Source organism: Corvus cornix, chromosome 3, assembly GCF_000738735.6.
Source record: "Corvus cornix cornix isolate S_Up_H32 chromosome 3, ASM73873v5, whole genome shotgun sequence".
NCBI lineage: Eukaryota > Metazoa > Chordata > Aves > Passeriformes > Corvidae > Corvus > Corvus cornix.
Genome location: NC_047056.1, coordinates 18435858 through 18463673, shown reverse-complemented (window position 1 = coordinate 18463673; position 27816 = coordinate 18435858). Strand labels below are relative to the sequence as shown.

At 47.9% G+C, this 27816-nt stretch overlaps 1 protein-coding gene across 1 annotated transcript; it reads right to left on the bottom strand.

The window, feature by feature from the left end:
• Window positions 1-540: 540 nt before the first annotated feature.
• DUSP10 (dual specificity phosphatase 10) lies at window positions 541-26053 on the bottom strand. Its single transcript, XM_039569588.1, has 4 exons — window positions 25917-26053; window positions 23492-24337; window positions 5862-6239; window positions 541-2776 (listed from the first exon to the last, which is right to left on the bottom strand). Exons 2-4 carry the CDS (start codon window positions 24291-24293, stop codon window positions 2511-2513), a joined length of 1446 nt encoding a protein of 481 aa, XP_039425522.1. The 5' UTR covers window positions 24294-24337; window positions 25917-26053; the 3' UTR covers window positions 541-2510.
• Window positions 26054-27816: the final 1763 nt, after the last annotated feature.

Sequence of the window (27816 nt, the reverse complement as noted above, 5' to 3'; positions counted from 1 at the left end):
AGTAACATGGAAGACCAAATTTGAATCAAGTCCTCCTTCCCTTCACGCTGGGCTCCAGGTATGCAGCTTGCATGCTCCCTTTGGTGAATAACCCATTTCCCCAGCAGAGCATCAGCACTATCACACAGTGTTTCTGGCCACAAACAGGCTGCAAGGACCAACTTTTCAGCCAGCCCTCAGCCCTGCTGCTGCTGCTTTTGGCCCTCTGGCAAGAAGGGTTTTCTAATCTCCTCCCTCCTACCAAACAAGGGGCACCTGCAGCTCAAGGAGAACAGCTGGAAGAGGCTGGGCCCACACACAAGAAAAGCTGGGAGGGAGGGAAGCAGAGCAGCTTTGCTAAGAGAACTCCTTCTTTCCCAAAGCACAAAGGCTCCCAACCAGCAAATGGCACCTTCTCTGTCCAGCCACTCTCTCCTTAGCTCCAGGAGCAGTCACAGTCCAAGAGGTTTTGCTGCCTGGGCAACACTCACTGCCAAGGGTGTTTTCAATGAAAGGGCCAATAATAATCATAGAAAAGAAAATAAATTTTAAAAAATCAACTCCAGTAGAAAAATAATTTAATAAAGGGATAAGTTTCAAGAAAATATCTGTATAGTAACAACATTTTAAGTAAAATGTCCACAAAAATATACATGTCTAATGTGATTATACATTAAGTTTTCCAACAGGTCCTGTTTTACACTTGGTTCAGTCCATGTAGGTTTTCGTCTAGGAAAAGTCTTCACTGCTGTCAGACTTCCTGGGACAGATCGGTTTGCACAACAGAATCATATGAGAAATGTTTTCTAACTCATTTTAGGCTCGTACAAATAAACTTTAGAGGTGGTAACAGTCCAGCACAGATCAGATTATACCATATAATTAAAAAAAAAGGGAATACAAACAAGGAAAGCAAAAGTCAGCTGCCCAAGGGACACTGTCAGGCAGAAACATCAGCCCTACAATACACACCACACAACACTGACACAGCTGGAAAAGGAGGGGCAAGAGGGAAGGGAAAATCCCAGGAGGATGATTCCCAGGAACTGTGGAAGTGCTGAACAAGGGGGCTATAGAAAGACCAGGGAAAAGCACACATGACCAACGTATTTCTAAAAACTGGACATTTTTGTAACATAGAAGGTAAGTTAACTACAGGAATATGGAAGGGAATCAGTGGAGACTGTTTATTTCTTATATTTCCAAATGGCTACTGAGCTGTAGAAATAACAGGTCTGTTCCAAAGAGCCCTCACCAATAGTGCTAATTCAATCGAACCAGAGAGAAAAATCTGGTTACAGAGAGATGCAAGAGTACAGCAGAAAGTAAAGAAAACATGTTCCACCAGCAGAGGACAGGAACGCAACACTAAAGGGGAGATGCCAAACAAGAGAGATCAATTTTGTCCATGGCAGAGCTACAATGCCACAAAAAAACAAACCAAAGGGAACAAAACAAAAACCCCAACCCATAGAAAGAAAATGGAAAATGGCTAAAGAAATAAAAGGACACACACTTTCCAAAAGATTTTTTGTTTTATAATCAAATTTCTTCTACATAGACAACTGAAACACACCAATATTTTGTGCGAAAAATATTTTTAAATAAACTTTGCTCGTTCTAGATTTTTGTACATTCTGATATACATATGTAACAAGGTTTACGGCACTGTAACCAGGATCAAAATCATATAAAGGAACGAAATAATTGCTCTCATTTATCCTTTCTGAACCAAGCTGGCTGCTGTTGCACTATTAGACTTTAAAAATTATTATCTTATTATTAGTGGGCAGCCAACTCTTAATTGGTTTGAACACTCAAAACAAACCCCAAATTATTATTGCACAAGAAGCCAGTGAAGGCATATGGCATAGAATGATCGAAGTCCCTTACTGTTAAAACCTTACACCCCAAAATAGAAAAATAGAACTGGAACATGAAACACGCCAAATAAACTTTGTTTTCTTCTTTAGTTTGAGTCAGGAGTGCGAAAAGTGCCTTGCAGACTTTTAAGCTGCTCTGATTTCCTTTGCATCAGTGAGCATTTTGCCAGGTTATCTTTAGCAAAGCCTTTGCAAAACGAAGGCCCTTCTGTTTCAGGGAGGTTTTTTTTCTGCTTTGTTTTGGCTATTTGTGTTTCGTCTTCAACTTAGGTTTCTTCAGTCTATGAACCTGCACAGACTACTTAGCCATAAACTCTACAAGTAGCCGGAGAGGAGGGAAAAATGAAAATTAAAAGAAAAAAAGCCCAACGTTTCTTCTTCTTCTTCTTGTTTTTATTCTAAAAAGTACTCCTTTTGCTCTGAAGCCTCCCTGCTCTGCCAGCGTCTGAGAAGGAAATCACAACAGCATCCCAAACGCAGCAAAGTTCTCGGATCTTTTAAAAACCTTTCCTTACAAAAAAAGGTTTTTATTCACAAAAAGTTTGCCACAAAACTCCCCTTTGAAAGCTAAAAAGAAAACCCCACAACCCACCCATCACTGCCCCAAATCAGGTGAAGAACAGGTTCCGCCCCCTCACAGCTTGGCCGTCACACGACAGTCTCGACACCGATCAGCTTTGGTGTGAGGATTCGCGGGGTGACTCCATTGTTCAGGTCTTCTTCGAACTCCAGTAACTGCCCCATAAAGTTAAGGTTGGGGGAAATGATTGGTCGTTTGCCTTTGACAAATTTATAGGCATCTGTCATGGTCATGCGTGTGTGCTTCATTAAGTACGCGATAACGATGGTGGCAGATCGGGAGACACCGGCCTGGCAGTGGATGAGGAGACCTTTTCCACACTGATGAGCTTCCTCTGCAAACGAGATAGACAGAAGAAAGTAAGACTTTTGCTAGTTTGTAAATTAGAACAAGCTCAGTGCAATTAAGAGTAACTTAATGTGAAAAGTCCCTTGATTTGATTACAAGCACAGCGGCGTCTCTTCCCCTTCCCCTCCAGCCCATCTTCCCCTGAGGTTTCTGAGCTACTGAATGTGAAATCCCCAGTCCAGTCTGACACTGAAAATCCTCACGTCCACTCTCATCTCTTTATTAGAGGAATCATGCATTGAGAGATGCTGCTGCACTGCCAGGGAGCATTTTGTGAGGAGGGCAAGGCCCATGATGAGGAATCTCGGGCTCCATTTCCACCTCAGTTGCAATGCCACCGCATCATGTCAGCATCTCAACCTCCCTGTCTTCCAAAGCAGGGCACCACTCTTTTAAAAACCAGGTATTTTCAGATTCAATTCAAAACAATACATCTGTTTCAAAACCCTGTTCTCTGAAGCTTTACAAAACTACTCTTGAAATGACCTTCAGTGGAGCTCTCTGCTGTGGTGCCTCTGCAAAAGCAGGAGCTGGATACACACACACACCCTTCTCCACCGAGATCCATCACTTAGAGGGAGGTACCCTGGGCAACATTTAGGGGGGACAGAGTCCTTCTAACCACATGCTAACAGGACATGAGAGAGGAGAGTCACTACCATACCATCCTCATCTGCCACAGCTTGCTTTTAAACCAGGAGACAGAACTTTTAGGAAGTGACACTTCAAATGACTTCTTTTGTTTCAATCCACAGGAGTGTGAATTTAGTTTGCAGGTTTTGGCACAAATCCAACCCTACCACAAGTACAATTCAACCCACCCTACATGTTCAACCTGTACTGTGAAAGCATAAATGAAGCCAACTTCCCTCTAGACATTTTTGCCAGTTAGTATTTCAGAAAGCTGAAACTCTCTAACGCATTTTGACACACATTCCCAGAGCGTTTCTGATGATTTCACTTCCTATGGCTTTAGTCTTAGCTAAACCTAGGATTGGTTGTGGTTTTTTGAAGACATATTTAAAGAAACACAGGCCAACAATCTGCTGTTTAAACATTTCCAAATCTTCTCAAATGCAATTTAAAGTTTACCCTGAGGAAGGGAAAGCTTTGACTGGTTACCTCCCCAGCTGGTTAAATTTGATATGGAGAAAAACTCTCAATGGAGAAATATTTGTTTATTAAAAACAAAGACAGACCCTCAAGCTGTAATTATTAAGGAAAGTAAAATGGGTTTTGAAACTCTTTCTAAACCTTTCCAGAGCAGAGCTGCTTTCTCTGCTCGTGGTAAGGTCACAAGCCAAACACTATCTTTCAGTGGTTTTGAGAACTCTAATCCTGCAGTTCACGAGGATGAGGGGAACAGAGATCTCTCTCTTCTACCTCAGAAGGACCTCTGTGGAGCTTCCCAGTCTCTTTACCTAAGCTTAGCCTATTGCACCTCCCCATCTTGTTGAACTCAAAGTCTAAGGTTTTAATGGATTTCTTGACGCAGCTTTTTTCCCCAGAGGATCAAAGCAAGGTTCCCTCTGCCCTGCCCTTCACCTAAACAAGGATGTTCACCTTCCCAGGCACACAGCAAAGGGCAGCTTGGGGAGCTGACAGCACTACTGGTAGAGCTGGGGCTGGGTTAGCAACACACGGGAAAATTTCAGTTTAAGTAGAGATCCTTTGATCCTTCACACTGTAGAAGACAAGCCCAAGGGCTCCCAGTGGTAAAACTCAAGGTTTAATCCTGCCCTCCAGCTGAACTGCAGCATTAGCAGTGATTTCTCTACTCACTCCACCAAAGCAGTGTGGCTACAGAGCACAGGCATCAACACACCACGACCCCCTGCCAGACACAGCCAGGCGAGGCTGAGGAGCCGTCTGCTCCAGAGCTGCCAGCCCTGCCCGGCACGCAGCAGGGGCAGATGGGCTCCTAACAACATGCTGAGCCTGGCCCTCCTGCCCTGGCACCCAGACCCACAGCTGGGGCCAAGTCCTTGCCGAGCCCGAGTGCACCTGAGTGCAGAGCCAGCACAAAGGAGGGCAGGGAGGAACATGGCTCTGCACCCACTCCAGTACGGGGTCAGTCAAGGACCTGCACTGCGGTGCAGCACACAAGCACACTTCTTCCTTTGTCTGGCACTCCTCCACTGAGCCTGAAGTACTGGTAACAGGACTAGCTCAGCCTCAACACAAGAAAAGAGAATATTATGTCAGCAATCCCCCCAGCCTATTTCCGAAAACATCTCAGGACACATACTTGTGCTGGGGAAGCACCTTTACTATGCCACAAAAGCAGTGTACACAAAGACAAGGGTTTTTATCAACAAAGGGGCAAGGGAAGGTCCTCAAAAGCTTTCAGTACCACATGCTGAAGTCCTCTCTGACCAGCCCAGCTTAAGGTGGCCATTTGGCTTTAGCCTAGCTGAGTGTGGCCCTAAACTTGGCTGAGGGCAGTGCTGTGTTGATCGTAATGAGGTCCAGAACAACGCTGCTGGGTCACTTCTTCAGCAATCTCCACAACAAGCCGCATGTCTGTGGTGAACTCTCTCACACAGCCTAAAGGGTTTAGAGGCTTATTAATGCAAGTTTTCATCACTATCCACTCAACCACACGTACACTCCAAAGCTATAAATCTAATGGTGAAACAAGCCAAGTGTGAAAGTTTGGCAGTTTTCTCATTAAATTAGCAAAGACTGAGACACCATTAAGAATAGTCACTATGAGAAACTGGCTGGAAGCCACTGTGTGGAAACTAGGAATGCAAAGGAATCAAAAAGAGGGGATGGCGAAAGTCTCAGTTTTGTGGGGTTTCCTGAATTTAGAAACCTGGAGGTAGGCGTTACTATCACTGGATAAAAACTGTAACCTTGGGCTACTTAACCGGGTTTGCCAGAGATGAGAAAGGACAGAAATATGAGGTGCTCAGCATTTCTGACAACCCAAACAAAAGGAAACATGGCCTTAACCAGCCTTCGGAGTTGTTGGCAAATCATAAAGTCCACTCTAAATGGTTATAACTGGTAAAAATAATAACAATAAAAAAAACCAAACTGGAGCATTTCCAGGCAAGGGTAATTACCAATGAACTCAAAAGCCTCTTCAAAATACTGCCTGAGATTCTGCTTGTTGCTGTCAGTGGCCGGGAGCCGCTTGTAGTTGAACATGCCTTTCTCGTAATGGTACAGGGGCAGGTGGGTGGTCACGTTGATGACATAGCCGATGTTCATCCTCTGCATTTTCTCCAAGTCCTGAGCATCGTGCTCGTTTCCGAGGAAGAGGAAGGGCAGGATGGGGGTGAGCTCAGCGTTCTCGATGTCTGGCGTGGTGGGGATGGACTGAGGTAGCACGGGGGGCACAGCGGAGGCGCCGCCCCCTCCTCCCCCCTCGGGGCACTCCTGCAGCTGGAGGGAGTTGTCGCAGAGGTTTTCGTGGTTCTGCTTGAAACCGCTGAGTCCTCCTGGAAGAGAGACCAAGCAGATGGTTTGGTTAGATACCCCGAGGTTTCTTCAGAGCACACAGTGGGGCCACAAGGGCTGGAGCTGGCTCTACTGTTCCCACCACCACTGTAGCAGTGTCACTGGGCTGTCAACAGCAAGGGTGGCATGAATCAGCAGCAGGCATTGTCCTCCCCGTGTGTGGCGGACGGTGCCAAGGAATGGGCTCACAGACAAACAGCCTCTGTGCAACATCAGCCTGCTTGGCTGCCTCACCTACCATCCTGTGCCACAAGGAAGGTGTTTTTCCAAGAAGGAAAACATCACTAAAGGCAGGGGCCAAGGGGCTATCAGCACACTAAAGCAGAGCAGCGAGCCAGCTGGGACAGTCTTAGCTTTACCTGCCCTTTAGCAGCCCAGCTTGAGCATTCCCCACCCAGCAGCCTGAGGAGGATAGGAGCAGCTCACCCCGGCATCGCTCCAGGGAACAGCTCGTACCCGTTTGTGCTCCCAAACAAAAGAAAACCACTCCTTGTAACTTCACAGTGACTGAGGTGCTTGCCTAACATGTGGCAAACAGCTCTCCTTTTGCTGCCCCGGCCACCTGAAAATATATGGCAAGAGTTATTTTTAGGACATTAATATGGACGGGGAAATGGATCTGAGGGGGGAGGGAAAAGTCACTTTTTCAGCTCGTGCCTTGCCTGCTCTATTGCCAGCTTTTTCAAGCACCATTTCCCTTCCCCCTCAATTTTTTTTTTTGAGGAGAGTGGCTTCGCAGAGCCGGAGCAAGCAAAGTGGACCTTCTTTCTACACCTCATTCTGCACTGACATCAGCGGCAGGCTCCCCACCTGCCCCGTTTCCATGGCGATCACACAGAGCACACAATGACATCAGCTGGCATGACATCAGCTCTTTGAGTGCAAACAATACACGAACTACTACTTTGTGCGAAGCCTTTGGTAGGAGGCGGTGGCGTTCCTGGGAGCCGCTGATGTAATGCTAACAGGTGGCTCCTCCGAAAGAGAAAGGCAGAAAGAGGAGAAATGCAGGGATGCATTCTCCCCCACCTCATGCACGTTGCTGTTGTACCAGGATACTTGAAGTCATGCTCGGCATCAAGACGAGCCAAGTGCTCAGGCTCAATTGCACTTTGTTAACTGCAAGCCAAAAAAAACCCAGGAGAGGGGAGAGCTACTCTGAAGTTACTAGAAAGTGCCACACTAGCCAAAATAAATGCGGAGTGTCGCCATCCCAATAATGTTATTTAAAGAGAAAAATAAAAAAATAAATGAGAGGCTGTTTGTCTTTTCCATGCTCTTTCACAGTGATCTAGTGACAGTTTTAAAGTGAAGCAGAACATGCTGCCACTCAGGCCCTGGATCAGACACAGCAAGGGTTTCAGTGCCTCCTGCTGAGTGCTGCAATTCAAATGTCCAATTCGAGTGTCCATGACGTGCCTGCCCATGGGGTGGGACCCACCCAGGGCCATTTCGGTGTCCTGTGCTATATTCCATGAGCATGAGGCACCCAGACTAGGTTACAATCATCTGAGCCCCTCTAATGCAAGTGCCCTTTTCCACATCCAAACTCGTGTCCTTCACACACTGCTAGTAACGTAATTTCCCAGAAATCCTTGAAATGCCTACAAAGTGCAGAATATTTCCCCTGCCTCAAAAGTGTGCGTGTCTTCAGCTATTTCTGCTGTTTACGGGACACAGAGCAAACAGTTTTGCCTTAAAGATCTCTATTGTCAAAGTTGTTACAACAGGGAATCAGGATAGAAAGAAGAGCAAGGGCAAAAATCTGAGCTCAGCTGCACCACCGGGCCTCAACGGGTCTGAAAAGTTTTCTCAGTCCACCCAAGAAAACAAACAAGATGAAGGTCCCCAAGCTGAAGATGTTTGAGGTCTCATCTAAACCAACAACCCCAGCCTATAGCCTAGGCTAAAGGCTAAACCCTAAACCATATTCCCATCTTACTGAATGGGCAAGCAACCCATTCAGCTCAAATATTGCTGTTTAAACAATAACCAGAGCATGCTGGGATTCCCAAGAAAACCCCTGAAAAAGTTGTTTTAGTGACCCCAGAGCCAACACTCATTGTCCACCTGTGCTGCAGACTTCTGGGAACAAGCAGCCCCAGGTGGAGGTAGGATCCCATTGGTTCATCACTCAGGTGGGGACACACTGATGGTGTGGCAGAAACCATCCTGCTTCACCAGCTGCTTTGTAAGACACAGCAGAGCATCAGGGCACAGGATGGGAAGAAACCCCAAACACACCATGTTGATGATGCCCAAACAAGTGGAGTAGCCAAACATATAATACCTTCAGCCACAATTTTTTTACAGACATTTGCCAGTGTCACCATTCCTAATGTCAGTTCACATCCCCCATTCTCCTTGTTCACCTCCACATGTGGGAGGAGAGTTAAAAAATCAGTTCAAGCAATATTTAAAGCAACTCTCAGAGCAAATGCTCCTGGAAGAACATGTTACTGGTGAGAGGATTACTAACCTGAACTGGCTCAGAGATGTCAGCAAGGGAGGACTGGACAAGAACACTGGTACCCAGAAAGGATGCAGCAAGATGCAGTCATGGAGGGAAAGCTGAGCCCTAAGCCAACAGCAGGAGCTTAGCTTGGATCTGTACTGTCATATGAGTCATGCAGGTCCCAAAACAGGACCCAGACACCTCCTGAGTGCTGTTCCATTCTCACCACACACGATCCTTGCACAACCTGATTTATGAGGCTCTAGGGTAATTTAAGTGGAGCTCATGCAAGCATAATGCTTAGGCTTTTCTAACGTTTGAGACTATCTCCCAAAACAGGTCCAAGCAAAGTTAATAATGATCAGTCAGAAAGAGAGGGATGGACTCTCCTACTGAAGGTAAATACAACGTACAAGGTAATCAAATGTATTTGTATTCCCTTGTCAAGCAGCTGCTATTTCAGCATTTAAAGTCTTCATGCAGGAAGGGTAGAAGAGGTGGGAGAGAAGAGGCTGTACCCAGAGGGGAGGCCAACACAAAGCTCCTGCAGGCCTGGTCTAAGAGTTGATTCATTAAACTCAGTAAGGTGCAAGACCTATCACTGCTACTGACCACAACTCCAGATCACAAAGAAGCTTGAGGCATGGATGCAGAGATTCCACTCAGGGTTGTAATAAAAGCTGTTTTGTGGCTGACCCTGCCCAAACCTTTCCAAACCTGAGGAATGAAGGAGCATTACAGAGGGCAGTAACAGCACCCGTGACCAAGAGGCACAACTTAGCAGAAGCCTCTCACTAGCACAGAAGCTGCATTTTAAAAGCAGATTTTCAGATGCCATTTGCAATATGGGAAAAGCCTTCATCAGACAGAGGCAACCCAAGTAGAGAGGCAATATCATCGATCCACCAAGAAAGCCCATGGGAACGCATGGCTGTGCTGTTAAAACCACAGCCATGGAGCCTGGACTCAGGAGTGTGGCCACCTTCAGTGACAAACCAAAATGCCAGCAGGCAGATGAACCACTTGCGTCCACTTCAACAGAATGTCCTCCCTGCACCATCTCTCCTGGCTTTAAACACTCCACAGAGCTGCAATAACCAAAGCTTGGGGAAAGTGTGGGGAAGTACACCCAGCCAGTGCCATGCAGCCTGTGCATGGGCACAGAGAACATCCCAAGTGCTTTTACTCTGTTCCAGAATGGCTGCTGGGCAGGCGTTCAGAGGGCTGAACCTACCCAAACCAAAACAGAGATGGACATACAAAGACCCTCAGCACTCTGAGGAACCCGAGGTATTTCTTCCATGAGGAAATCAATCCATGAAGCAGAACCTTTGCTGGCAGATGGCCTTGCCTGGTATTTAGCAGAATACAACAGAACACCAAGGGCTCTTGCTCACTACTGATGCAAGACCCAGGTTGCAGAACCATTTTTGCAGTTGTAACTGCATGACATTTTCCAACATCCTGCCCTGCCAGAACAGTTAGTGAGTGACACCAGACTTTGGAGTGTCTGAGACCTCAAAACTTTTGGGAAGTTTCAAGTCAGCACCGTACGTGCTCCAGCTATTCCCTCTCATTCATTCAAGTTCTCTGCAGCCATCTGCCCATAAACATCTCACTTAATGCTCCTCAGACTCCCCCACCAGGCAGCTCCCGGGCAGCAGCTGCACACAGGTTTCCCAGCTCCAAAGCCACCCAGGAGCCCTGGGCTCACATCAGGACTGCAAGACCAGGTGAGCAGCTGGACAGCAGCCAAAGCAGCTCCGAACAAATAAAAAAAGACAAGCAGCATGGTGCTGGCATAAAAGTCATGCTTAACACAGTGTCTGTCATTTGCCAACAGAGGAGGGAAAATATGATGCAAAACAGACACAAAAGATACAGCAGGAATGAGGCAGCCAGCTTTTTATGAAGAACTGTGACCTTGCAATAGCATCATCCTCAAAGAAATCAAGAAGAACAAACCTTACCCCGCACAAATTTATGAAAGTGGGTTGGCTGGTTGGGGATTTGTTTGCTTATTTTGTTTGGGGGAGGTTGGTTGGTTGTTCCATTGCAGCTTTTTAGTTTGGGGTTTCTGTTGTTTGTTCAAGAATGTTGCAAATTTAAAAGTACAAGGAGTACAGTAACACCTGCCCTCCTCTGTCTCTCCTTTGGCATCTCCTTCAGCCACCACTGCTGCTCTCTGGCTCTGTGACTATATGCAAACTAGGATGTAGGTTTACAATATGCTTTGGCATATTTGCAATGTGTTTCCTATCTGGAAACAGGCTCTTACCCCACAGTTAAGGGAGAAAATGACCTTGTTCCTTCTCCAGTGGGAGAGCTTAGAGAGAGGCAGGTACAGTGAAATATCCCCACCACAAAGCAACACCTTTGCATTACCTCATCGGTGTGGATATACTTTGTTCTGAGTGTGGCAGGTACTGGGTGTTCCCGCTCCCACTGCAAACAGGAACATACTTTTATACATGACAGACTGCAGATGTGGGAGCCACATTTAGACAGAGCACGTGGTCTCAGGGAGACAACCAGACCTTTTATACAGCTTTCAAAGCTGTCCAGGCAGATTTCTGGATCTGCTCATCCTCGATTACAATACCACACAGCCATCTCAGGAAAAAAAAAAAAAAAGAAAGAAAAAAAATGAAAAGCAACACATACAAGCACAACAAGAGCAGAAATCCCAGGACACTGGGAGCTATCAGCAGAAGAGATGTTTGATCTGTAACTTCCCCTCCTCTCGTGTTGCTGGGCTCCTGTGGGGTGCGCAGCAGAGAATTTGGCGATACCACAGTTCTGGCCACCAGAAGCGTTACTCCCTCAGGAATGAAGCCAAGCTTTAAAACACCCAGTCAGCATGTGCCCTGTCAGTACCACCACAGCAAACCCTGAGGCTGTGTTTGAGTGAGTTTAGGGCTGAAATGTCACCGAGAGCATTTGGGGCACAGGACGGAGACCCTCAAACAATTGGTGCGTATCTGTTTAAGACAACGCTTTGAATTTGTGCAAGTACAGCCTGTTCCCTTAAACCTGTGACCTCATTTATTTACATTACTGCAGAAAAGCACTGCCAGAAGCAACAGCTGATGACAGTCTCATGTATTTTTCCACTAAGACAACAATTAAACTGCTCCTGTGTTATTAATGAACAGATGACTTTGTGTCAAGTTGATTCAAAAGCACAGGATGCCTCAAGGTTAAGCAAACGTGACTCCAGCATGTAAAAATAGAAGCTAGGTATTGTCCAGATGCACACCCAGTGCTCTCCCCCTTCCTGAGCCTCCTGGGGAGAAGGGCCCAGGTCCCATGGCCACCCCCCACCACGCTGCCACCAGTGTCTGGAGGTCCTGCTGCAGGGTGGCACAGTGGTGCTGAGCCACCAGCACTGCAATGCCACTGTTTGGGCTGCTCCTGTACCATGGGCCTTCTACCAAGGAAGATGCTGCTGTACAGGTTGAAGCAAAATTCTGCCATTATAGGCCAAATCCACTCCCAGGGTATGGACAACCACCTAGACCATCCCTTCATACCACCAACATGGCTACAGCTGCAGGTGTAGGTCTGCTGAGCTCCAAGGGCACTGTCAGGGAGGGCATGGAGGCACTGGGGTTGCACCCATAGGGCACAGGAGCCAAGGCCACCTTGCAGTAGAAGATGCAGCCACCACACTTGCTCACAAATGCTGCTGGCAAGACTTTAGCCACGGCAAAGATGGTTCCTGGTACGTCCTGGGGATTATGCTCTGTTCATCCTGAAGCACTGAAAGAAGGGATGCTCAGATCTCCTGACAAGACACACACTCTCCTTGTCCAAGCAGGGCTCTGCTTCCCACACTTCTGCTAGACCAATGGAGCTAATCCAAGCAGATCATTGTAGGAGTGTTCCTACTCTCCAAGCAGATGTCCTTCTCCTCACCACAGCTACACCAGAGCAGTGCTCAAGGCTGCCCTCACTGCTGCAGAAACCTTGACATGGCTGGAAATACTGTGTTTGCCCACACAGCAGGAAGGGCAACTCCCTTCTATCCAGGGGGGTGGGGACCTGTTGGACCACACTCAGCCAGGTGACATTAGTGAACTTCTCACCTGTCTGTGGGATGTTCCAAGGAAACCCCGCCATGGGGCTTTGCCTTTCACTCACACAGCATTCAGCACCAGCCGTGCTGCAGAAGATTAAGCTTTGAACAAACATAAAAAAGTAAAAGTAAACAGCACACACAAAGAACAGCTTCCACCTCGATACACTCAATCTAATCTAGTCTCTCCCTTGAACTGAGCTGCCAACGGCACTTCAAAATAAAGGCAAAACTTTGCATTCCGAAGAACTTGCAAGGTCAGGTTTTTTCCATGTGGGAACTATCCCGAGAGGTCAGTTTGTACACGAATTCTGGCTTAAAGGAGTCACAAGCACATCCTTGACACAATGGCTTTGAGGTCCCTTTAGAAGTCAAGAGCATGACGCCGGATGAAGAGGAAAGGTTTCCCCTCAGCATCGAGGGACGTGCGCACACGTTTGCTTGTTATTTCTAATTTTATCTCACTATGGTTCACACCCCTTGCCGCAGCACATCCTCTCCCCACTGGCTTTTGAGTTCCTCAGCCTCATCTACTTTTATATTTTTCCTCTGACACCAGGCACAGCAAAGCTGGCTGTCCTAGGGACACATCCCAGGGAGGCAGGAGAGAGGTCATCCAAAGCCTCTTCCCATGCCAGGCTGTGCCAGAGCTGCTGGCTCTGCCCAGCTCCACTCTCAGCTCCTCCCATCCCACCACCACCCATTCTCAACCACACCATCACTCCCAGGAGCCTCTCACACCTCAACACATGACTTGCTTTTTTCCAGCTCTCACCCCTTCACTTTTCCTCTTCTCATGACTACTAGATCATCCAAATTCATTCCAATTAGAAAGAAATCATTTTTTTTCTTGACCTGTCACTAAAAAAACCTTTCTTGGATTTCAGTTTAATTTTTTTTTTCTTTATACCTTTTTGTCTTAAATTTAGGGTTTTTTTTCTCAGACCCTGGACACCCATGCAAACCCACACATCACATCCATATCATCCCTTTACCTGCCAGCTTTTCCAAGAGATGCTACTAACCTTTGGACTACTCATCAGCATTCAAGACAGTGGTTCCAGCTTGTAACCGGAAATCTACCCTATGCTATGAGAGTGCTGAGTCTGATTACTTCAAAATAAAAACTCAAGTATTCACAGGAAAATAAGCCAGCATCCTTCAAAGCACTGCGTTATCCTTGGGGAGCGGTCAGGAAGGTGAAAGAGGAAGGAGAAGGCCTGCTCTGAATTTCGGTACAAGGACTAAACAACACAAGAATGTAAATAGGAACAAGGCAAGAAACCCCAAAACCCAAACACATCATGGTGACGACTCTGCAGCCACCGAGGGGGATTGGACTTACCCTCCCTGGAGAGCAAGCGTTTATAGCAGAAACTCAAAATTAGTCACATTACAACTTCTCATGGCACAAGTATGTGTTCCCGTGGGGATGCAGGCTAACATGAAGTCCAATTAAATAATCACTGGAAATGTCAGCGTAAACCCTGAAGGAATACATACTTCTACTGTGAAATGCTCCCACTGGAAATCATATTAACAAAAAGGTCATCAAGAAATGCTAAAGCTATGTACAACGGAGGCAGGGGAAGTGAGGGGGGAGGGAACAGAAACTATTTTAATGCAATAAAATACCACAAATGGTTTTATATTGACAAAGAGCTATGGGTCTGTTTTCCCAGACAGAGGTAGAGCTGAGCAGATTTGCCCAGAACACCAAGTTTCATTTGTTTTTTAAACTATTACCAGTTCCCTCCCTGGCCATCACCATATGCATCTCAAGCAAGTGGCCTGGAAAGAGCCAGCACATGAGCAGGATGCAGGGAGCTGTGGCTCAGCATGTCTGAGGAGGGAGAAGGATCCCAGCACTGTCTCAGACATCCGTAATCCTGGATGCGTAGGAGTGGACCTTTCTGTTTAATCTGCGTGTTTTAGAGAACACTGACATTTTCATGCTTCAGCCATCCATTTATTCTCTTTCCCCTTTTAAGGGCAACCTCTCCAGGACAGCTTCTTTCTAACAACAGAGCAGGCTGCTTTGTTTCTCCTGAGGATAACACAGACTCTTTTCCAGTCCAAACCACTGTTCCTCTACATCAGGAACACCAGCACCATGCACATTAATATGAAAGGAAAACAGGGTGCTGATATACCACACCACCATTTGGAAGTACCATCTATTCCTGATGAATTTAAACACTTTTTAGACTGAAAAATTTCTACCCTCCTAGCTAGAAATAATACTATCTGGCTCTGATTTTACATTTTCCAGCACGGTATTCCAAAGCACATGAAAGAAAAATGGAGAAAATAAAGGGTGTTGTCTTGACATAGCCCAGTGCCACACAGTCCATAATAAAAGCAGCAAACTACTGGAACTAGCATAGTGCATGCCAGTCCCCACTTTGACACAAGCTTCAGGGCAAGCTCTGATGGCACATAAATCCCAGTCCTAATGGTCAAGGAACCAAGGCTAGCCCCCAAAAACCCCATGGGGAAAGAGAAAGTTGACCCAGATTGCATCCATATTTTCCAGAGTCAAGGCAAGAAGGAAGCGGGGAGAGGGGGAGAAGAAAAAGCCACACTTACAGAATCCAGAGCTAAACAGCAATGAAACAAGGAATACCTCCAGCCAGATGAAAATCAACCCTTGTGTCCAATTAAAATAACTCCTTGTCTCCACAGGTGAGTTAACACTAATCTTGCCCAGGAAACATAAGAACTGTGTTATCCCTCAACAGAGATGTTGCTCTGCCTTGCTGGACTAACACCTATGAATTTAAGATTAATTTCATTTTAAACAATCAGAGTGGTTTTGTACCTAAAATATGCCAGCAAATTCTAAGCAGCAGCAGAAGTCTTATTCTTAGCTCTCATCAACTGGGCAGACAGATTCCCATTACCTTAACAGAGACCAAGAAAAATTAAGAGCCCATCACCAACCCAGTGCTGGTCAACTGCTCCAACAGCAGCTTTTGCTTTAAAACATTAGTGTTCAACTGCTTACATAAGGCTTAATATCACACTTTGGCATAATGAACAAATTCGACTGATATGACAGAAGCTTGCAAGTTATCCTCTATTTTCCAAGTCTCTTCAAGCCATTGTAAAAAAAAAAAAATATATGATAATTCATGTGTGGACAAGGAGTAACATTTGTTCTTCTTTTTATTACCTTTAATTAGAAGCAGCTCTTCTCTGTTGCAGTGAATCAAGTGGGAATTAATCCAGGCATGCTGTAGACTTTTTAAAGCTAAGGCATAGTAAAAGAGTTAGAGCCAATGTGTTCACATCTCTATTATTATTCTCGTAATTTATTTTTTCCAACTTACTCCTTCAAAGCCCTGATCTTGGAAGCAGGGTGTTGCATACACATGAAGCACCACTTAACCCTGGCAGGAGCAGTGGCTCCCAAGCCCTCCCACCCAGTAGGAGCATTCCTGTCCCTCCAGCAGCAGGTGATGACAGATTTACAGTTCCCTCCCGACCCCACTATCCCCAGACCCTCCAGTGGGGACAGCCCAGCGCAGGAGCTCCCACTGAAGGAGCTGTTCGTGTAGTTGAGCTAGACAAGGGTGGCACTGCCCCAGGCAGCAGCAATCAGCAGCTCATTCTTTCAGGTCAGAGGGGCTAGGTGGCACCTAGACCAACAAGGTCCCAGTTGCTCCCTGCAGACTCACCAGTTTGGGTCTCTCTGCACACACTCTCCTGGCTCAGGCTCACTGAAACCATGTTCCAGGAGATCAGAAGCTTGTGCCCCTTCTGGATCTCATTCTTTTTACTGGGAAAAGAGCTGTCCTTCAAAAAGAAGGCAATCCCCTCACCCAAGCAAAGAAACACACAAAGGTGAACCTCGACTTTTTTAAAGCACAAGAAACACCTGGAGGCAAATCAGAGTCTACAATTTAGCAAAAATGCACTGTCAAGGAATGAGGGTGTTCCTGAGTCCATCTCCCACTTTCTGCAGCAGGCACCTGGGTTGCCCCAGGGCACCACTGTGACTGTGGATGAGCCTGGGTCAACTACACAACACCAGTGGCAACAAGAGAGATAAACTCAATGTTACAAACGGTGCAAAGGACAGCAAAAAAAAGCTCAATCAGATGAAAATAGCTTCTCTAAAGCCTCGTGGAAAGTCTGTCATGCAGGCTTAGTCAGAGCTCCCCTGGCCATGAGACCACCCTGCTATCTAGGCCCAGTTATCCCTCTAGTCCAGTTACTCTCTTTTTGCACCACATGGTGGACTGACTTGCTTCTCCCATCTCTCCCCCTTTACTTCCAACCTCAAAATGCTGCTGTACAGTTCCAGAACTAGGTCAGAGACCACCTCCTGCTAGGACACAAGCACCTGAGGAATCAACATCTTTCAAAGCAGCAAAAACAACCAAAAACAACCTTCAGAGTACTCCCGGATGTGAGGCTGCCTCCACCACAGATATTAATTGAAGCAGAGAGTTTCCAGTACTAAAAAGTCACAAGGTGTCAAAACAAAACAACAAAAGCTCCAAGCTTCACTAGTGAACCACAGAGCATTGACCAACACACTGTGCAGAGAGCACGAGCACCCCTGGACTTTCCAGCTGCAGAAACAGGTCCCCTGAATCCCTCCGTGCCTCCTGCCCACTGCAGTCCCCATTCTGCCTCCTCACAGGGCATCCTGACGGGCACAGCCAGGACTGGTGGCCAAACCCAAGGGTACTGGTGAACATTTCAGCTTTCTCACCACTCTCAACATTCAATGGATCAAGAGCAGGCGAAAGGCCTGCCAGAGGGAGTTGAAGCAAACGCAGTGCCCAACACAGCACCTTGATCCCATCCTCTCTCAACGTGACTCTTCGCCAGCTTTAACTTTTAGGTGAGGCAGGGAAAGGTGACATCCATGATATATACACTGCTCTTCTTTAAGCCCCAGCTTACCAAACACCTTTGTGATAACCGCAAATTAACTTTTACAGTACAGAGGTGTTTAAAAAACTGCTAAAGACGGATTCAGGTGAGAACTTCGAATCAAAGCTTCAGAAAAACAAGCACTCACAATAATTCAGGTCAGCCTTGCGATTTCTGTAGCCAGCACTCTCCCAGACCCACCAGGGACTTCCCAACAAGGCCAAAGCACCACACATAATCTTATCTCACACACAGAGGAACAATGCATTAGGTTATCTTCAGATTACCACAATCTATTTCTTTAAACAGCATGACTTCTATAGCCCTGCAAGCTGATGCTGAATATTTGAGAGGCATTTCCCTCCTGGCTGCCGAAATTGCAAAACAGGGAAACGTTGAGATGTGTGCATGCTGCTCATGTTTATGGCATTTCTTCACTTTTGAGTTGCTTAGTTGCTTGCATAAATAATGGGGCTTTTCACAGAGTACAGAGTTACAGCCTAAAGATAAGGGATGAGTCCCCACTTCAAACGCATCATAAAGCCAAGGCAATCTCACTAAAAACTTCTGTGCTCATGAGTGTAGTAAAAACTTTGGAAGGCAAACCACCCATGCATAGGTCTAAAATAAAAGTTTTAAAAATAGTCCATCTCTATTAGTTAAGATGTAGACACCACTCAAACCTCAAACACAGCTACCCTTCCACCCTGAGCCTCTCCAAAAGGTGGAAAGGTGCTCACCTCAAGAATAAAAATCTAGAAGACAGACCAGCACACTGTCCTAGAAAGATTTCACTAGCAAAATTTCTCACCTCTGGCAGGGCAAGGGTAAGGGCAGCACATGAGGCATTCAGCTAATTATAACCCAACATCTACCTACCAGGAAAATCACAGGGAATGTTACCCCAGTTTACAGAATACCCAGATTTTTCTTTACAAGCCTCAGAGAGGTTTACTTAATGTAAGTTTGCCTCTTAACTCCAAGGGTATGAGAAACTGGGGAGCCAAAAATAGGGGGGGAAAAAAAAAAATCTCCTTCCTGTTCCTCCCTTTCCGAGGCAGTGTCATTGCTCTCTTCCCCGCAAGGACAGTTAAAATGTGGTAGGCACCATTCAAGCCAGGACAGCAAACTCTCAGATGCCATAATCTGGGAGAAAATGCCACATTTACCACTACTGTTGAACAGGCAAAGTTTGGAGGTACCTCTCCTCTGCAGAAGTATGCCCTCAAAACATGGTAAAGACCATGGTCTCCAGCCACACCATTGTCCCAATTCATCTACGTGCAAAAGCTACAGACACATACAACCAATTTTCAAGTGTGACGGCCAAGAAGATTATTTATTTATTCCAGTAGAAAGATACTTTAAGCACCAGCAATCAGAGTCTGAACACTGATGGTGAAATCTCAGCCCTGACAGAGCCAGCAGAAACTTCTCCCCCAGTGACTGATGGGGCCAGCTCTCCTCTGCAGCACAGAGGGAACACATTTTATTTTTAAATGTTAAGTAACACATGTGAAACGTCCAGGGTTTTTAAAACTACACACTTCCCTATTACAGCCATGACCTAATACTTATTCAGTGGAGATCTCTGGTGGAAGTAAGTGCCAGGCACATGTTTTGTTGGTCAGCTGGACTTGTTGACCATTAAATCAAGTTTTACTTTCAAATACACTTGTGCACTGTAATCCAATTAGGGTTTAAAGCAACACCGACACTGTTAAATTACATAATTAATGACAGTAATAATTAATGTATTTGTACGGATTATGACCAGGTCAGGTATTTCAAAGGCAGCTGATCACAGTATTTATATGAATATAGGAGCACATAAAGCAAGTAATTATTCCTTTTGTAAGCATCTCAGTCCCTCTGTAGTTGTTTCAACTTTGCTGATATGTGACTCTAGTGTGGTAAGAGATCTGAAACTATTCTTAGACCATGGCAGAAAGCATGAAGTGGTTTGTTGGCAGATCTTACACTCCCCACTATAACGAGAGCAAATCACTTCGTTTATTTCCCTGTTAGATGAGCAAAGAGAACACTGAAAGCCAGTGCATAAATAAGCTCCTCAGACTGTGAACAAGAACAGAGAAGGAACCAGTTTTTGTGGAGGAGCCAGCCAGTTCCTCCCCATCTCCTCTGCCGAAATCCAGCCATGAGTTTACACCACATAGTGGGAATTAAAAAAAAAAACCAAAAAAACAAAAAAGCCAAATCATATTTTGCACCTCTGCTTTTGAATTCCATTGCTTCCTTGAAGTCAAACACAGAAGCCTTTACAAACTAAACACAAGAACTGAGCAGGTTCACAAGGCTCCTGCTGCTGGCTCTTGAAGGAAGTGGAAGAATGGCAGGATGGAGACAGTACCACTAGACCCTGGTCAGGGAGACAAAGGCAACTCCTCTTGTGTTAAAAGCTGTCAAGATGTGCTGGCACAGATGCTTCAATTTTTCATTTTTGTTTCCTTTGTACATTTAATTTAACTTGTGAAAAAAATGCTGAACTCCAAGCCTAAATGTTTCAGTCAGGGTAAAAGAACAGTTTTCATCTGAATGCAAATGAATTTCCCACTTTCCATTTTTAGGTCCCAGTAGCAAACTCAAACACACAAGCTCCCAAGACTCCAGGACACTTTGCTACGAGCAGAGGTGCTCAGGGAAGGCAGAGATGCCTCACTGTTGGGTTTGCAGGAGGGAAAGGGGTACAACCTTACCAAGGAGGGCCAGGGCTGCTGACCCAGCCCAGGGTCACAGCACCACTCTCTCTCCCTCCCCAAATTTAGCTTTGACATTGGCCTCAAGCAGAAGGGACACTGGGCTCATATCACTGTTTTTTCCCCTCTCCCTTCAAATGCTAAGAAAAAAAAAAATACATTTTAAAAAAAAGCATCCACAAAAAGAGAAAAAAATCATCCTCTAGGTTTCAGCAAACATGGAATACCATGGTCTAGGGGTGTTGGGGGAAACATGACTTCTTTCTATTCTGTTTATAAACAGACTGAGCAGCAGCTTCAGCCCTGACAGCTCAGGCTGCTACAGCCCATGTAGCAGGACTGTGAAATACAGGATTCTTATGGGTTTATTTTTTGTAAAAATAGAGGATTTATGCCTGTCTCAAGTGTTGCTGTGTCTTGTGGCAAAAGAAATAAACAAATCTTTCCTTTCAAGAGCTTAAATCAAAATTATGCATATGTTATGTTTATGACCAAAAAACATTAAAGGAAGCAGCAAGAAGGATGGATAGAAATGGATAGAAAGGGTGGAACAGAGGTCTTAAAATCCTCCACACCACAGCATACACGAAAACCTCTCTTGTCACAGTGCTAGCTTATACACTGGCCTGCTACATTAAAAATAAACCAGACCACCTCTTTTTAACCCACGCCTAATAAGGTGCACCATACATACATTTATCTATAGATCACAGCCCTGTCTTGGAAAACAGCACCGGCTTTCTGTGCTGCTTAAAAAGCCGGGGGCACCTCGAACCCGCACGCATGCGGGGCCAGGCGCTGTCAGCCAGAGCTGTAACTCAAGCCCCGGCTTCGGCGATGGGACTGAGCCCCCGACGTGACAGCGGGGCCACGACATCGGCAGCGGGGCCGCGGGCTGGCAGGCAGCACCAAACATGGAGAAGGTGGCACCGGATCAGGGGGACGGGAACTTGGACAGCCAGGCTAGCAACCAGTGTTTGCAAACACAACACCGGGGATCAGATGGGCCGGCAATAAATTAGGGCCGGGCAGCGGAGAGCAAGAGAAATCACTCAAAGGAACGAACGCAGGCAAAGAGGGCTCCCCGGCCACCCCCAGTTTCGTTCTAGTGCCTGCACCCAGCGATGGGGATGCGCCTGAAGCACGATGGAAAAAACGCTATCTGTCAAGTGAAACTAAATAACGAGTGCTTCCAGCGCCACTCCCCCAGCTCGGAAACTTAGCCACAGCCTTCCTAAATGCTGCTTTATCCCATGCTCAACTCCATCTGACCCCAGCTGGAGCCCCACTTCAAAGAACGGGAGGAGACTTACGGTGATGGGGGGAGCTCCTCACTACAGGCTCCCCGAGGTGAGGTCTGCTCCAGCCCAGCTCATCACTATATCCAAAAAGCAAAGGATTCAGGCTGTCTTCTGGCACACTTCCAGATCTGTTGACAGGCCACTTTGGGGAGGGGATTTCCGCTAAGCAGGGCTTTGAGGTAACATTTCTCAGTGTCTGAAAACCAAAAATGGCCCAAGGACTCCCACAAGCACTTGGTTAAACTCAGTGCAGCACACAGAGCTGGAAGGTGGGAGAAGGGGCTGCCACAACCTGCCCACGGGGCCCAAGAGCTCAGCGCTGCCCAATTACTGCTCTGCAGCTTCATCTCAGCCACAGTCTTACTCCAGGTACTGAAAAAGTACCAGTGTGAGGTTCAGAGAAGATGCAGCGTTTTCAGACAAACACAGAGAACACCTTCAGCACACCACTTCTCTAAGGATAGGAAGGCTTGCAGACTACAACCACATATCCAGCTGCAGAGGCTGTACAGAAGGATTACCACCAGAAATGCAGGACTCCAGTGGCAACCTCACTCTGCCCAAGTGCCTCATCTCCCTCGTCCACAGATGAAGGGCATCACCATGACTCCAGAGACTCAATAAAAGCATAATGGGATCCTGTAGCAAGTATCAAAACAAGCCCAGCATGACCATACTCTTGCCAGGAGCAAGGAGACAGTTCAGCAATTTTAAGCTTCCACAGGAGACACACACCGAAGTATCTCACAGGATCTTTAGGTCCTACAAAGCTATGGAAGTCAGCTGAGGAAAAGGGATAAAAGTACCAGCCCACTCCATTCTCCTGCCACACTGTGCAGGTTGGACGTAGCCAGCTGCACAGAAAAATTAAGTGAATTAAACACATAGAGTATGAGCTAAGCAGCAAATCCTTCCATAGCTTCCCAGTGCCACAGCCAGTCTCTGCCAACCATGCCTCCGAATGGCATAAACACCCAGGGGAAAGGAAATTTAATCTAGAGGGCAGCATTGTTATAAATAGGATCTCGAGAATAAAGTGAAGAAAGGGAAGTGTCCTTGGATGATGCCTTAATTGGTGGGGCTCATCTCTACCAAAGCACTAAGGGATAAACCAAATTCCATATTAAAACAGGAGCCTTTGCAGGAAAGCCATATACATACATAAGCACACATACACATAAACGCAACACTTTCAGATCACTTTTTAAACAAATAATCTCCCTCTGTCCATTATTCTGACCCCATATTACCAGAACAAGGCTTGCTCCTCAAGTTTTGCTGACTGGTCCATGACACAATGCCTCAGACCAAGTGACCTCCCTCATCTTTCCTCCCCCCTCCTTCTACTCTCCTACTGTTCATCTCCAGCACCTATGAGTCCAGTTTTACATGGACTAAAATAAGGCTGCTAAGTAAAGGTCAGTCTGACAAGCTAAAAGAGAAGTATCCCCTCCTGGACCTCTGCTCCTTGGGCTATAAATACTCAGAATAAGCACTGGGGGAAATTCTTTGTCTGCACAGACGGACACCAGGAAGCATGTTTCCTCCTCCTTCCACTTCCCACCCCTCCTGCTACTCAAGGACAACATTCAGAGGAAAGCAAGCATCTCCCTGCTACCAGCCCCATGATTTGTCCATGGAAGGCATTTGCTTTGCCATTGGTGACCTGAGGCACACAGGCCTCCATAGAGATAAACAGATGTTTTCAAGGTCCAACCATCAGTGAAGCTGACAGCAGAGAGCACACGCTGCAAAGCAAACCAACATACTATGTGTGGGACATGAGGAGGATTACCTTTTAGGACTAGGGGCTCCTTGCCTTCTCGCTTGAGTGACTCCAGCACTATGTGGAGTGGCTGGGAAGGCATTACTCTGCTTGGCTCATTGGTATTCTCATCATAAACTATGATTTCTTTGGAAAAGATTCTCTTGAAGGAGTCCTTGCCTTCCCGGCAGGAGATCAAGTCCAAGACCGTGATCTTGCCCTGCTGGAGCCTTCTCCGGCTGATCTTGTCAGAACAGTTAATGTGGACAGCCCCTTGAATGTGGCTCTTATTATACTCCATGAAAGGCCTGCAGTCAATGATGACAGGCCCTTGGTTCTGTTGGTGGCTCTTGCTGCATTTGGTCATCTTCTTGGCCAGATCATTGGGGTAGATGATTTTGATGCTGGCGAGTTGCTTGGCGCTGCCTGAGACAGGGCTCCCCACTCCGCCCAGCGGGCTCAGGCTGCCGGCGTTCTCATTGCTGTTGACCATTTGGTTGGCGGGGCAGGCGGGGGAGGCTCCGGCGTGGGTGCTGCTGGTGCTCGCTTGAGTTTGGGCCTGAGTGTCCTTGTCGTACGTTGCCACAGTGCAGCAACTGGCACTGCTGCATCCACAACTCAGGGAGCGTGCAGAGCCGTTGGATGAGGGCATATACGTGAGATTAGCAGTCTTTAGGGACACGACAGCTGCGCCAAGCAGACTGGAGTGGCTCTCACCAGCAGAAGCGGCAGATTCAAGGAAGCTAGAGTCTAAACACAGGTTGAGATCCTGAGGTCTCACTGGCCTCGAAAGTGCCACTACTACCCTGTCGTCTAAAGGAGATGGAGGCATGAGGAGGCTGAGCACTAGCAAGTTAAGAAGAACTCAAGATCACCCTGAAAAAGAAAAAGCAGAAGGGAAAGAAGGAAAAAGGTGATGAAAACAGATCATGGAATCACATAAACCTACAGATCCAACAACTTATTTTGCCAACACCCATTATCCCCAACCTAACAACCCCTTCTGACAGTCACCAGCTCACAGTAGTTGCTAAAAAGCCTTTCCAATCCTGCAGAGAATACCTGAGCTATCTGCGTGTGCGCCCATGGCACACAGAATCCACACAAGCAGCCTGGACTGTGCAGTGGCACCCAGGAGGAGGCATTTAGCTACATGCAGATGGTGCTGAGCTATTCCGAAACCCCAGGCTGCAAGGCTCACCACTGACAATGACAGAGGCACGTTCCCTCACCCGTTGCTCACCGAAAAGGAAGCAACTACTGGGCTGACTTTACTACAGGGAGGAACGCGTAAGAGCTGAATAGCTGAATGTGTCAGGGGTGATATGCAACTTTTCCAGCATGCTGGAATAAAATTAGCCTGTGAATAAATTTTCTGAGACAGTTACAAACTTAAACACGTAAGGCTAAACAAAAAATACCCAGAAGAAAACGGAAAAAATAGGTACCAGATATTCTTATAAGTGTGCACCTTACACTTCCCTCCCCCTGTTAGAGGTGAATCCAGCCCCAGTTAAGCCCCTAGCTCCAGGCTGGGGAAGGCTGTTGTTCTCCAGCAGTCCGTGAGACAAGTTCCCCGCTCCCCACCACATTTCACAGCTTCTACAAAGAGTGGTCCCCTCCCCCCCTAGCCAAGGTCACTGCCTGCCCAACCTTTGCCTTTCCATTTGCTGAGACGCAGCACGCAGAATTAGAACCCCCTATTTCTACTCGGCAGACGAGGAAGACGACAAAAGCAAAACACCCAAAGCCAGCCCTGACAATGCGTCCCCTTCACCAGCTACTTTGGGAGCAGCCGCAGCTCTCTCTGAAAGACCCATCCCAGCACCAACTTCACCAACTCCACCAAGCCCCCGGAGCGGGGCGAGCGCTCGCAGCTCCCGTTTGCCGCCCCAGCCGGCTCTGCACCGGGCCGGCTGGGAAGCGGCACGGAGATGCCCATCCCGAATAGGGGGTGGCCGGGGGGCACTGCCATCCCCAGCAGCCACCGCTTTACGGAGCGAACCCGCGGGCACCTCCGGAGCGCGGAACGGTGGCGCGACCCGCCCGGGGCACGGCGGAGGTGCCGCGGCCGGGCAGAGCGGGGCCAGCGGCGGCTCGCTCGGGAGGCTTTCCCAGCCCGCTCTTTTCCCAACCCTTCCTTCGCCCTACTTTAGGATAAAAACTAGGATAAGGGCGACCTGAGCGTCTTCGCCTGACGCAGTTAAAAATTTTAAATAAACGAGGGAGACAACCCAGTTCCCCCAGAGAGTGGAAACAACGAAAGAGCCCACGAGAAGCGGGAAGCTGAAGTTTTGCCACCGAACGCAGGGAGCCGGGGCCGCCGCCAATCGCGCGGCGGACCGGGCCGGCGCTCACCGCCGCGGCAGCCCCTGCGCGGACTCCCGCAGCCGCGGGCCCCCGCTCCGCGCTGTGCCCCGCACGGCTCGGCTCGGCTCCGCTCCCCCGCACTCACCGGCGCGTCGCACTCCGGCCCGGTGCGCGCAGGTGGCGGCGGCCGCCGCGGGAGGTGCCGCTGGTGCCGGTGCGTGTCGCGCCCGCTGCCCCGCGCGCCGCCCGCCCCGCGCCCCGCGCGCCGCCCGCACCATCCTCGTTACTTTCTCTTTTGCTACCGCGTAAATGTACGGCCCGGCGGGGGCGGGGCCCGCGCCGACGGGCGGCAGCGCCGGCCAATCGGCGCGCGGGGGCCGGACGGGGGCGGGGCGGTGACGTCACCGGCAGCCAATGGGGAGGGCGCGGCGCCAGCCCCGCGCCCCGGGGCAGCGGCTGCTCCCCGCGGACGGGCGGAGGCGGCCCCGCGGCAGCGCCCCCCGCAGGACGGGGAGCGGCACCGGGAGCGGCACCGGGAGCGGCACCGGGAGCGGCACCGGGAGCGTCCCGCGGCCGGCCCTGCGCCGGGAAAAGCCACCGACCGGCCCACGGCAACGGGGCAGCGACACCAGCTACGGGGACCAGGGAGCGCATCAGCCCCGCTCCCGGAGCGCGGGGGCAGCGGGCAGTGCTGCCCGTCCGCCCCGGCCCCGCCGCAAGCGGCTCGGCAGCGCGCGAGCGGCGCCAAACCGAGAGGATGCTGTTTAGGTGCTTTTCCAAGCAGTCCTCCCCTGTCACAAACAAGCCCGCATGAGGTACTTGGGAGGAGAAAACCCGGCCATCACATCTCATCGTGGGTCAGTCCATCACGTATCAATCCAGCAAGGCAGAGACAGGGAAGGAAAGTGGCACCTCCAGCATGATACATCCTACCACATCCTCCCTGACCTCTCCTGGGAGCACTGGAGAGTTTCACCTACAACCCGGAACGCAAACCATTTCAGTTAGAGGAGGAAGGGTGAAGTTGGAGCAGATACGAACAAGCCCACACTAAACACTTGGAAGTAGAATACCAGTAACTTCCCCACACAAAAGCAGTAAATCACCGGGAGGGCAGGAGATGTGCCCCACACTGCCCAGACACAGCCAGGGCTGGAGGTCCCTGCCTGCCTGACTCCCAGGTTAAAGATGCATCTAGTTTCTCCACATTATGGAAACTCAGATCAAATCCAGCTTCTGACACATTGTCCATTAAAGATCCTGAATGTTCAGGTTAGACTGGACTCTCCCAAAGTAAAAAGAAAAGCAGCAAAGGCTGGAGGACAACATTTTAGGGATCTGTTACAAGAACAAGCATGAATCCCTTTCATCCTTTCTGTCAGAGGCTGACATGGGCAAAATAATGAACTCTCACCCTCGCTACCTGAGCACTACAAGGTGAGAATTGATTTTCAAGCCACATGGATCAGCTCATCACACACTAGGAGGGTACCTGGCAGCAGCACGGGATTTCTGCACCCCTTCCTTCCCCACTGTGCAATCTGTTTTCACATTTCCTGGTTTAGCAACCACATCTCATCGTGTACCAGTCCATCACATATCAATCCAGCAAGTCAGAAACAGGGAAAGTGGCACCTCCAGAACGAAGCATCCTCCCATGTCCTTCCTGACCATGGCAGTGCCGAAGCATTTCACCTACAACTGGGAATGCAAACCCTTTGAGCTACAGGAGGAAAGCTGAAGTTAGAGTTGGTAAGAAGATGTCAGCATGATAACACTGAATCTAAATTAGCCCCCAAAGATCTTGGTTCTGGGATGTATGCGGATAATTAATTTTTCAACTGGGATTTTCAAGCTGTAACTACCGATCCAACTGGGTCTACTGCAAAAAAAAAAAAAATCGTTTAAAATGCAGTAATATTATCATTCAGCTACTCAGAGTAAAAAAACTCTCATGAAAACAGAGAGCAAGATTTTAGAAGCACTGAATACTTGATTTTTTTGATTAATAGTTCTAAGGTAAACAGCAAGTGAAATCCTTTTCC